The 13,158-nt window shown below is 37.9% G+C and overlaps 1 protein-coding gene across 3 annotated transcripts in view; it reads left to right on the top strand.

The window, feature by feature from the left end:
* LOC115762987 (disintegrin and metalloproteinase domain-containing protein 10) overlaps positions 1-13,158 on the top strand; it is a 146,295-nt gene that overhangs the window by 126,626 nt on the left and 6,511 nt on the right. For all 3 annotated transcript variants that reach the window (XM_030705371.1, XM_030705369.1, XM_030705368.1), the window contains exon 5: positions 11,572-12,098. In XM_030705371.1, coding sequence (XP_030561231.1) covers positions 11,572-12,098 — 527 coding nt within the window. The remainder of the gene's footprint in view (positions 1-11,571; positions 12,099-13,158) is intronic.

The raw sequence follows: 13,158 nt of genomic DNA, 5'->3' as shown, positions 1-13,158 counted from the left end.
CAACTAACCGAAATAAAAAGGAGTAAAATTGTGTCTATCCTAAGCTGTTCTCCCTTAATAACTGACAAACCTGAGAATTGCCTAGCTACAACATGAGAAGCTCTCGAAAAGAATGACATGATCAATAAAAAGACACAAGAACAACAGCAATGACCACTTCATTCAGCTTGTTTAAATTGAACTCAAAATTGTGGTTTTGCTGGGGTTTTGCACCCATACACACACACACGCACACACTTACGCAATCACACATTCCGACTAACTGAGACAGCCATCGATTATGGCAGGCGGCTTAAGAGCGAGTGGGCGGTTAAGTGCACCCTCGGCTAGAATGGTTGGATGGGGGCGTGTCGGGCACCCGCTGGCGGCAGTCATGTGGTCGTTTTTAAGTGCTTCACTGGTTATTTTCGGGGCATTGGTGGGTGTTCAGTGTCGGGCACTTGATAATGACTACGATGACAACAGCATCGACAACGCTGGCGACGTTGTCATAGTTGATACAAGGACACAAACAGGACTCGACGCAAGTCTAACTACTGCTGCTGCTGCTGTTGCACAAACGACTACAACATCAGCCACAAAAACAACTATTGCAAGGACTTGACTGTACCAATTGCATAGAAAAACAAGCTAAAAACTGTTTTTATCGAGTTTTTTCAGAATGATGTCATTTCTCAAAAAAAAAGCATGATTTCAGATTTTGTATTTAATATTTAATAGATTTCGGTGCATGTAATCATATGGTGATTAGCAGTCAAATATTGTTGTGGAGCTTACCCTGATCTTATTAGGCCAGATTTTTATTCCTAAGGCAGATGTATGTTGAATTTAGTAAAGGGATCTCAACGGTTAGTAATTAGAGGTGTACTTTGTTTAAATTTACAATTACAATTACGTGCAAAACCCTTTATAAAAAAAAGCCCCAATACAATGTTATTAGGATAGGGCGAAATGCAGGTATACATAGTTCTATTCTGAAAGTAATTACTTCAATTCTGCCTTAGACGGAAGGAAGCATTATATTAGTAGATTCACAAGCTTTCAAGGAACATGTACCAAAAATATAATAAATATTCTTTATGAAATTCACAATTGAAATAAAAAAGAGTTATTTATATAACTTTGTTAATATACAGCTCATATCATAATAATTATTAATTTATTATAATTGAATTCAAATCCTGCATAAAAGACTGTCATCACAAATTCCTGTTGCGTCCCTCGATTATGCAAAATTCTTGAATTTAATTGGAGAATTTTCAGTGTTTGTGCAAATTTGAAGTGTGCCTTAGTCCGTGCCTATTTGGCAAATGCTCGTTAACAGCTTTAGATTATGCTTGAGTACTGGCAGACATAACCGAAACGTAAACCGAGTCATAAACCACTTTTATCATTCCCAAACACGAAATCTTGTAGTTCACTTCATTCGGCATCCTTGTGAGTCCTTCTGCCAGCCAGCTGGTATGTCTGGCTTTTATCTAATGTACTTGTCTGCTGCTAGTTTTGCCCAGAAGGCAGTCCACTAACTAAGTATCCTTCATCAAACTTGCAGCCGCACCCACAAAAATACACCGTCAAAGGCCCGCCCACCCTTCCGCTTCCTATTCAAAAACCGGGGGCCAAGTAAATATTTCCACTTTTCGGCCACAAATGCAATTGGGCCTGATGATATTTGTTGCTTCCGTTTTGGCTTGCAGCAGAGGAAATGAAGCTAGTACTGCTTTTGCTGTTGCTGTTATTGTTTTTGTTGTTGCTGTTGTTATTGTTGTTGTTGTTGTTGTTTTTGTTGTTGTACACTGCAACAACCTGGCCTGGAAAAATTTACTGAGGTTTGTCAGCTTAGCAATTGTTTGAGTTACTCTATAGTAATTTATGTTGTTTCTTATCTAATTTTGTTTATTGTGGAATAAGAAAGTATTTTGGTAAAGTTATCTTATTTTATATTACAAAGAGCTTATTTATTTTTATAGACGTTTTGCAGGAATATTTTTTGTTGAAAGTGGAATAAGTGGATTACTTACTTATGACTTATGGACAAAAAATCTCCAAACACTTCTGACAAGCAATTGACTACACTGCATATTATGTAATATGGAATGCTTAACTTATCATACTTTATACAATAATAAAAAAATGTGATAATCTTAAACATTTATTTATTACAAGAATTTTCATGATGAAAAATGATTTCCTTAATACTTTTTTGCTTCAAATATTCAGAGACATACAAATACAAATTGTTTCTGCTTCTTGTTCTTATTTATTTATGTATTCCATTACGACGATTGACGATAATCTTGAACTTACCTACATTTTATATTTTAACAATTTTTATTTAAATATATAAACAAAATATAAGTTGTGCAACTCTTTGGAATTTAAATTAGTTTATAGCAAGACATTTTAGCAATCAAATTTCTGTTACAAATTTATATATTTTGACAAAAATATAAATTTAGTGCCAAGTTAAGTTTTTGGGACTGGCTCTTAGCAATTGATTTGGATTTTGCTCAGTGTCTAGGCCTATAAACCACAAATTTCCTGCTGCCATTCTACTTTTTTGGCGAATCTCTGCGAGTAATCTGCGTAAACAGGATGAGCTATTATTCACTATTTAACATTCAGTACTCACCATTCACTATTCACTAACAATTTGAAGTTGGGGTGTGCGTAGGCAAATCCGAAAATAAAACCGCAATTTTTCATTTGTTTTACGGTCAAATCGCATGCAATGAATATTTGAATACATGTGAACTTTTCACGAGTATGTTTGTGTGTTTGGGCAAATACACTCCCTTGAGCACATTCCATTTCTGCCCACTTTATCATTGGCCTTTCCACATATTCTCATTGCTTTCTTATCTTGGCGCATTAGCAGCGCCTGCATTGTGCATGGTTGAAAATTCCGGGCTTCTATCCATGTTCCATGTATTCCAATGTGTCCAATGCCAGGCACTTGTCCCATTGAAACTTTTTACGTTGTGCGACAAGTCGACATATTTCTCTCTTTCTCTGTCTTTGTGTGTGTGCTGTCTCAATGGTTAGTCTCTGGTCGCTTGTTGATATTGCACTTTGCCTTGCATGCAAAATTTGGCAGCCGAAGCAACTGTTCCTGCTGTCGCTGTGGTGGCTGCAGGTCGAATTTAGGGGCAAAAGCCAAACAGTTGCTCTGCCAAATGAACTTTTCTAATTCCATGAACCAAGCCGCAGCCTCAGCCTTAGCCCGAACCCCTATCTATATTCCCATTCCAGACTCTTAGCATGAACTACGGCTGGCTGTTCTTGGGGGCCAGGTTTCATTCATGGCATAGAAAATTATTCTGTCGTTAATTAGTGAACGACACACACACACACACACACACATCCACACCTGCGCACACGCACTCCACACACCATACACGCACATCGGATAGAATAGAGTCGAAAGATTTGGCTTATTTCTACATCATTCGCACGCAGTCAAAGTTGTGTATCTGAGACTCGTAGCTGATGTCCTTTCATTTCATCGCTGTATGAACATTTACCTTCTCCCCCGCACTTGTCGTTGTCCTGGCATGACCACAAATTGCTTGGCTACCATTTTCATTTGCTGTTAGCTTCTAACTAAACATTTTGCTCGTTTTCTCCCAAATATTCTTGTTTATCTTTGGTACAGCACTTGAGTTGAGTGACAAGCAGGCATGGAAATAGCTTGGATAAGGATACGGGGACAGGTGCAAGTATTTAACAGCTACAACAATTAAGCAGTCAGAAAATGCACAGAGAGAATGTTTTAATGTCATTTTTGGAATTTTTATTACATTTTACTCTATATCATTTGTGGTTATTAAAAAAATGTGGGAGCTTTCCAAAAAATGTTATCAAGTCTAAGCTAATTGGCAGAAGAGCAATAAATCTTTTTTTGTTGATAAATTTATCTTTTTTTTAATGAAAATACAAATTAAAAAAAAATAAAACGATTTAAATCTTGCACGTATTTTATGTCGCAAAGAACACAATTTAAATAGCATATTATCATACATTGCCCCCGATATCTTATATGCAATAAATAATTAATTATGTGGAAAATAGGTCGAATAAAGCGAATCGCCGAAAATACCCTTGTAGACAGTTGGCTTACGACTTTGCTGCAAGAATAGTGAATCTCGTAAATGCTGAGATTTGTAAAAATATCTGAGAAAATAGAACATTTTGCAGTACAAAAAATAATTTTATACGCAAAGTCAAGATATTTTTTATAAGCAAACAAGTTATTCATACAAGAACCTCTCGTACGACCTTGTCTTTCTTTGGCAGCTTATGATATAGGGCATAGTTGTATGACGATAGCTTTGAAACCTTTAGACTTGTTTACGTAGAAACAGACAGTCGGAAATGCCTAAATCAACTTGGCTGTCGTTGCTGATCAAGAATATATTTATTTCATTGGCTTGTCGTTCTTTTAAAACTATTTTTAATTTGATCATGCGATCTTAATTTACGTGCTTTTTATATTTTATATTAAAATGCTCTAGCAATGTTTCCATTCATTTTAAATTTAATGTGTGGGAAATATAAAAGCCTTAGTACCTTAACAAGAAGAAAATAACTTTTAGATACTATTTATAGGAATGTAATAACTATCCCGAACGCTTAAACAATATGGTTCGATAAATATCGATTGTTGTTAGCGAAAGCGCGCATTCTCTTAGATAAATATTTGTTGACTGACTTATTTTCTGTGACTACTACTTACTTATATATGCACAGAAATACATATAAATCTCAGATATCAATTCCTAAACATTTTTCGTGCAAATCCAACGTAATCTCTAATTGTAAGCGGCTCATCTCTAACTCGGGCCATTTGTATGCCCGCAAGCGACTGATAGAAATATTTCCAAGGCAGCTCTTACTTAGGTTTACCGCATTTACATACAAAACTAACGCATATGTACGAATTTGTATCTTTATGTATTTAATATTAATGTGTTTAAGCTGAGAAAAAAAAAACAAAAATAACAAAAAACAGATGCCAAAACACAAGCCACGAGTAAGAGCTCCGAGAGAAGAGCAACCAGTCCGACTAAAGTCTGAGCCGCAAAAACTAATTTGTATGCGGAAAGCGATGTCGTTGCTGTCGCCAGAACCGACTGTCTGACCACGTGTCCGTCGCATTTGTTGGTCTACACCCGCGCCGGACGCTGCCGAAATGCGTAATATCGTACTTGGGGGGAGGCCCTCTTGGCCATGTGGGCAGCGGGGAAGATGTCTGTCCTGGCTGCTGGCTGGCTTTATGTGGAAGTGTTGAAGCGCAGGTGACGGCGACAGGAAGAGCTATAGCTGCTAGCACTTCCAGTGCCTAGGCAAAGCTCTCACACAGTATACCCAGAAATGGGAGGATCCATAGGTTATTATATGGGCATAGCTCACACTGGAGGCGTTGTGCAAATGAATTGAAGATTTGTTTTGCCCACACGAAACGAATATCGATTCTTGAGGCATCTGTTTTTTAAGTGTCTTGGTATTGAATGAATACACATTTCTTTTCATATGTTTATTCATGGGAAACTTATTTGTGTCAGATTAAATATGCATTAGACAGCCAGATATGCTAAGGTTTTATTATTCAACTCATTAAAAAACGCTTTCCCATCGAGCAAGAGTTTCGCAATGCTGTCTAAAATGAATGTCATAAAATGATTAATTCCAATAAGCATTTCATGAAGAACTCGTGTATGAAGCCAATTTTATGTGGCAACAAAACGAAATTTTTGGTATTTATTTAAAGAAAAGTTAGAATTTATTTGCCCTGGAGGATATACTAAAAATATTATATGCATATTCAGCGAACAAAATAACATAAATTGAAAAATGAAATTTAAAATAGTAAGCAAATGAATTTAATTAATAAGTTATCAAAAGTTAATGTCAATAAAAGGAATGCTAATGCACAAGCATAAGCAACTAAGAACTTATGTCTAGTGCAGAAATTACAGATTTTATTAAATGAAGTTAAAAATATATGCAAATATAACTCCTCTATGAATGTACTTTATACTAAACTTAAATTTGAGAATAAATTTTATGAAGTTACCTAGACTTCAAAATGTAATGCAAGAATATATTAAATATGAGTGGGGAAACATTAATATAGATTTCATTCAATTTTATAGAATATATATATATTTTATAAAATATCTTCTTTAAAAATTATGACTTATGACTAAATTAATTTGCTTTAGAGCCTGAGTTAAGATTAAATTTAATATTAAATGAACATTTGATTTTCCTACATTGCAAAAGCTACTAAAGCAAATTGACATATATGTCGGGTTTGGTATCAAAAGCCGCTTAAGCATGATCCTGTGCGGCATTTAAGGCTCAATCTCTTTCACACACACTTGCACTCACGCAATCACAGCATCAACAAAGCCTGGATAAATTAAAACATTTTTTAATTAAAACAAATAATAATATAAATGCAAACATAAAACAACAGTTGCAAAGTAAACAAATTAAGGCTGCCAAATGACGTTCACTCTGACGATGATGATGAAGATGGGAATGAAAATGGAAGTGGGAATGGAAATGTGTATGGAAATGACGACGGAGACGAAGTAAACAAAACAAAAGGAGCAACAAGAACAAAATAATCAAATCATTTGCAAAATAAAAGCAAATTACTGAGAATTATATGTAATGTATTTACACACACACACACCCACCCACGCACTCGCACACACACACACACCGCAAGAGCATTTACAAATGCGCATAAGCGCTCTATATACGCACTAAAGTGCCACGCCCAGCTCATGTGCACGCCCTCGAACTTTGCTTGTGGCATTAGCTACATGTGACGCCCTCTTGTGAGCTATTCAACTTTTATTTTATACTTTCAAAGCCTTCTGAGAAATGGAAATAAGCAGCTTGTCAAGAAACATGACGAATTTTTCTGTCAGTAATCGCGAAATATTTATTTTGGCAAAATGAATAATTAACTTAAAATGTTATTGCTGTTTCGCTTAGATCACACACACAAATAAGCAAGATCTTACTCTTTAATATATTGAATGAGTTTTTATAAATTAGTTCAAGTAAAGAGCACAACGTTAAATAAAACTTAAAGGATAGGCATTTCTTATCGTTATGATAAGATGAAAAGGAAACTTTCCTCTGGAAAGATCATAGTCATTTATTAATTTTTTAAACTATGAATATATTGACCATTGTAGTTCCTTATTTTTAAGTCGCCAAATATCTATTCATTTTGCTGCTCTCTGAAACTTGGTGAGAAAAAAGAAATGCCTGAGAATACATAATTTAATGGGTATTGAAGCTGTGGCTCCTTCTTAGTGTTCAGCGAGCTACTTGTTGTTGGCTCAACGCGTTCTTTACATGTTTAAAGCGTCGAAATTGCAAAAACATCTGTTTTTGGCCTGTAGGGATTTCTTGTATAGTATGCGGGTGAATTTCTTCTTCTTTCTTTGCGCTTTGTAAGGGTATTGTGGGCGTTTTTCGCCCTCAATTTCATTTGCAATTGAATTTGGGATTATTTTTCATTTTTGCTGCGCATCTTTTGCAGAGGTCACAAGTGGCCTGAATGGCTCCGAATGGGGCAAAGCAGGCGGGGGCCAAAAGACCTACCGCCCACCCGCCTAGCTCGCCCGCTAGCCTCCCCCTCTAGAATAGCCGCTTGCATGTCTGAGCGCCGTTTGTCTCTGACTGACGCTGTTGCTATTGCTGCTGTTGTACTGGAAATCCCCTGGCAGTAGCATGTTAGGGGAGGGACAAACCCTAAGCTTGCCTGAGCTGGCAACGGGAAGTTGTAAAATTCATAAGTCGAGCGCGTGGCTTTTGTGCAATTGGAGCAACAAGAAACGAAAGCTGAATACACAGAATATAAAAAATCTTGTACAAGTGCAAGTTTCTTCAGTTTGAAAGTGGGACCAAGTGGGGCATAGGAGTTGTGTATGGAATAGGGGGTTTGAATTGGGTGTCGAAGCGACTGCAGGCAAAGATAACACCAAAGTGCACTTTAATCTATGTGAAGAAATCTCAGAGCGTCGCGACGCTGCAGCAAAATATGATTGAAGTGTCGGTTAAGGATTGGGTTGGATGGGCCGGCAGGTTTAGCTCCTCCAGCTGGCTGTGTGTGTGTATGTGTGTGGCGGCACCAGTGTATGTGTGTGCTCGTGCCAACGAAAAGGCACAAAGAGCAAACGCTTGAGTGGCAGCCGGCGAGAGAGAAAGAGAAATTGGAAAAATGAAATGTGAAGAAAACTGCGCCAACAGCTGTTGATTGAAATGGCCCACACACACACACACACACACACACACACACACACCGATAACTTCAAATACAAAATGTCACACACACACACACAGACAGACAGGATAACGTGGGCAGGGCGGACAGCTTCCAACTCGAGTGGCACTCTCAAAGCAGCACACAGCATAAAGACCGAAAATCAGACAACATCTTGGGCAAAGGCTGCCTGCGTCCAGGCAAACACATCAGATAAGCACGATTGAATGCAAGCCCTTACCAAAGAGCACAGCGCAACAGCGGGCAGGAGTCGCAAAGAGTGATGGACGGGCTACAACAACAAAGCTGTCCTAAAAAACCAACCAAAAGAAAGTAAAGGCGCTGCAGCAACAACAACAGCACACAACACAAAAAGGAGTATAAAAAAATAGCAGAAAAAACGAAATAAAAACGGGTCATTGGAGTAAGATGAGCGAGCAGCTCTCAAACCAGAAACCCCTAAACCCTTCTTAAAATGGAAATGCCGCGGTGCACAAAGAGCTATACAGGGAGCACACAGTTGGTATAATCTCATACAAATACTGGACGACTACGAGAAGCCCTGTAAAATGGGTTGAATGATATAATTATCATTTTATCTACTTTGATAGATTGAAATAATATTCCTGTATTGGGGGCTATTTATTCCTGAATATGATAATTATTTTTTTAAATTCCATATTTATATCGATCTCTCTTTTTGTAACTCAACTTCATTGATTAGGCTCTGAATATAACTATAATTATCATTCTTACAATAGTTGTCATTATCATAAGCATTATCACTATCACTATTACTACAATTATCATTATCATTAACATGACCATTATCATTATTACTTTCATTATCATTATTATTATCATTATCATTATCATTATCATTTGTCATTAGTATTATCATTTTTATCATCCATGGTATTTTCAATATTATTATACCGATCATCTAAAATCTAATGATATGCTCCAAATGGTCTCACCAACCATTGCAATAATTTAATAACCGCGCATACCCTGTACAGCAGTTTCGCTTATAGGGCATAAAGATAGACAGAGAGTTAAGGGATGCCTTTGAAATGCAAATTATACCCCAAGGAGAGGTTGGGAGGAAGGGGCGGAAAGGGTCTGTGTGACTGTTGGAAATGCAGCGGAAAAGAAAATGCGGAAGCTGCGCGCTGTCGGATTCTTGGCTTGTCGAGTGTTATGTATTTAGTGGCTGCTTCAGCTGTTGCTACCCCTTGATTGCCCCGCTCCACCCCTGCTCTTTAGCACCTGCCGTACAATTTGCGCTTTGGTATAGGTCGCGTTTTTCGCGGCGTTGCCATACAGTGTCCCTGCCGAAGTTTGGCAACGCCGTGGACTCTACGCAAAGAAATAATAAAGACAAACAATGCATTGTGCGTTGGGATGGAAGGAAAGGGCAGAGCCGTGCAGAGCTGGGCAGGGCAGGTGGGGAAACAGTGTAAAAGCATAATGATAATGGCAGCAGCAGCAGCTATAAAGCCGCCCCCATTCCACTTTTGCGACCAACTTGACACAATAGCAGTCAGCCAAATAAAAATTTATGGCACAGCTGAAAATTGCAATGTTGCCAGTGTGTACACACTATGGCCCCGGGTCCGAAATCCCATTCGAATACGTACTAGGGAGTTGGGAAAATATACTCCGAGTGGCCCATTGTAAAACTGGGTGGCCTGTTATGAGTTTTAACGGTTCGTTGAAGCTGGCCAGCATTGGATAAGGAATTAAAGTATAAACCAAGAATAATGAAAACTTTTAATGAAAAGTGCACTGAGTTCTTAATGCTGTCCCAGTCAGAAGAAGCTTTTATTAGCATAGCGCACTTTCGATTATGTCTCTTAAAGTCAAACGAACTCAGATTTAAGCACGGGCCTTTAATAATATATATATGAATGAAAAAGAATATTAATGCATCCGTGCTAAAAGTCAAAGAGAATTTTTTAAAGTGCTGTTTTAATATGCTTTTACGAATGGAAATGGTTGCCAAATAAATTTATATTTTTCAGGAGTGAATTTTAAGCGATAAAATGTATGGAATACATTTTGCCATATTTCTTTTAAAAAATAAAATTGGAATGGCCTAAAAACTATAAATTGCCTTTTATTTGTGAATTTAAAATTGTTAAAGCCCACGAATAATACAAATACTATTTATTTTATCATTTTGATAAGAGTTATTAATAAAAACAAAATAGTTAAAATTTAGTTTTTGATGTGAGTGAAGGTCATAGTTGATATCTACCCGCTTTTAAACAATTCAGTTGTACCATAGTACTTACAGTACTTACCGCCTACGGGTGTCTAGCTAAATATTGTTTTTTGCTGTAAATTTTATTCACTTAAAGCGGCTTTCTACATTGCCTTACTGCCCCAGAACGAACAGTGCGCCCATATTGCAGGCAAGATATGTAAAATGAATGTAAATTGCTGGAACCATAAAAATGCGGGCAGCTTTAAAAAAAAAAAAAAAATCCTGAGCGCCTGGGTTGACAATTGCAGCTGTGGGGAGAACGGAGCGTGCAAAGCGCGTCAAGATAAAAGAAGTTTAAAATAAAATAAATAAATAAAAAGCACGACAAAAGTAAAGTGGAACCGCACAGTGTTTAAACAATAAAACAATAAATTTTCATTACCGGACTCGGGGCTATTAACTGTTTCCGCTAGCCGAAAAGAAAATGCGTTTAAAGTGCAGCGATTAAATATATTATATAAATAAAGTACGAATTGTTTACATGCATTCCGTGGATGCATTTAAAGTGCAGCAGCCGCTAAAAGTATGCAACACTTTTATAATGCATATAATACTTTTTATTTTTCCATCAAACATTTGACTTTGGCATTTGCATTAACATTTTGTATTTATTTTATTTAATTTTTTTATTTTTTTGCTGCTTTCAACTCGGCCACTTTTCCCGCCCGCCCTCGCCGTCTCTCTGTCTGTGTGCGTTGCGCTTTAATTACATTTTCGTGGTTTTCATTTTGTGCGCCATAAATAATTTTACCATGCAACGCGCTACTTTATTTTCTTTTTTTTTAAAGGGTTTTTTTTTTAATTTTTCTTTTTGAATACAATTATTTGGCTCTGGTCCAGAGTAGGTGAGACTGAAATGTTGTTGCCTTTGCGGCTGCATCAGCATTAATTTGCTTAAAATGAAAACGTGCCACAAATTCTTTATTTTTATATTTTTTAGGTCTACTCTCAGCTCAACTTCAACTCAACATCAACTTGAACATTTTTCTTATTTTTGTATTGTGCTTTGCAGGTCATGTGGGCGGCTGCGGCATTACGGAGGAGGTCTCGCAGTGGATGGAGAACATACAAAATTCAGCGGTTGAGGAGCTGCCTGTGCCCATGTCAAAGGATGTCCAAAAGCTGCACCGGAAGCAGCAGCACAAAAAGGCTGCTGGTCCCCAACAACAGGCACAGCAGCAACAACAGCAACAACAACAGCCACATCCTCCCAAGAAGTACGCCAGCGGCGATGATGATTTTAAATTTCCACATCAGAAGTATACAAAGGAGGCAAACTTTGCCGATGGTGCATTCTATGATCCGGAGACCGGCCGTCGATTGGGCTCCACGGCCAATGTCGCCGATTGGCATGAGCTGGTCCATGAGCGTGTGCGTCGCGCCACTGGCGGCAACAATGGCGGCAGTGGCTCCAATGCCAGCGGTTCGACCAGCTCGGCGGGCCCCGGACGTGGCCGTGAGGATAACAAAAATACCTGCTCGCTGTATATACAAACAGATCCATTGATTTGGCGCCACATACGCGAGGGTATCGCCGATGTAAGTCTGACTATCAACTGGGCTGGAACGGGGAACGGGGAATTGGGCACTGCCAACTGGCAACCGGCAAGTGCAGGAGGCTGAGCCTGTCAGCTCGTGCGCCAAATTAAAAGCGAAGCGGCTGCAGCAGCAGCTGGTGTGTGGGTGGCGGGAATTGTGGCTTAAAGAACACAAAACAAAATCCATGAATTTTGCAATTTTTTACGAGCGAACGCTTCACTTTTGGGTTTGCGCATAAAACAAAAGGCCGGGCCTGAAGTACGCTTTTTTCCATGGTGTGGGAAATAACAGAGCCGGTGGGGGGAAATGGTAGGTGGACTGCGAGGTATATGCGCGCGTAGTCAGACAGACGCCATTTTTTGTTTAACGCGAATGCAAAGAAATTGAGTGATGCGCTACGTTGAGTGAAAATTGTTCTTTAGTTGACTGAAAGTTAGGTTAGGTTGCGAAAAGTTGGGTTAAGCTGAAAGTTAAGCAAAAGTTAGTCAGCTTTCAAGATTAAGGAATCTTGATGGAAAAACTGCACAACAGAGATTTTTTGAATTTTTGGTTTATGCTTAAAAAGATTGTGGGACCATATTTTCGGAGAGAATAATCAGAATAAAGCAAGAGTTCGTCGTAAATGTAATAGCTCGACGTTACTTATACATATTTCTTAGACCAAATGCTTTCCTTATTTGTATCATCCAAGCAAAATTATTTCCTTTTGGGTGTCGCATAGCTGAGCTACTTACTCTAATAGTACATCAATTTATAACTAAAAAGTGTTTTTCATTCAAAAATTCTTTCTTAAAAGTAGATGAATTAAAGGTTGACACTCGCAATACTCAAAGATGCGTTCTTTTGATCTCTATTCAGAATAAATTCAGGCTTAACTTAATTATTTTTCATATAATTATTATTCCGAGATGACAATAACCTCGAGAGTTCAGCACACATTAAATCATTTAGAGCATAATTCAAGCAGATCTTAAGCACTTGCCAACTACGACAGCATCCCCAGTTTCTAAATAGGGCGCTCAAGTGGTTTTTTTTTTTGCAGTAAAGTTATTTCCTACCT

This window comes from Drosophila novamexicana, unplaced genomic scaffold, assembly GCF_003285875.2.
Source record: "Drosophila novamexicana strain 15010-1031.04,08,12 unplaced genomic scaffold, DnovRS2.1 tig00000689-arrow-pilon, whole genome shotgun sequence".
NCBI classification, from domain to species: domain Eukaryota; kingdom Metazoa; phylum Arthropoda; class Insecta; order Diptera; family Drosophilidae; genus Drosophila; species Drosophila novamexicana.
This window is presented reverse-complemented; position numbering and strand designations above follow the sequence as displayed.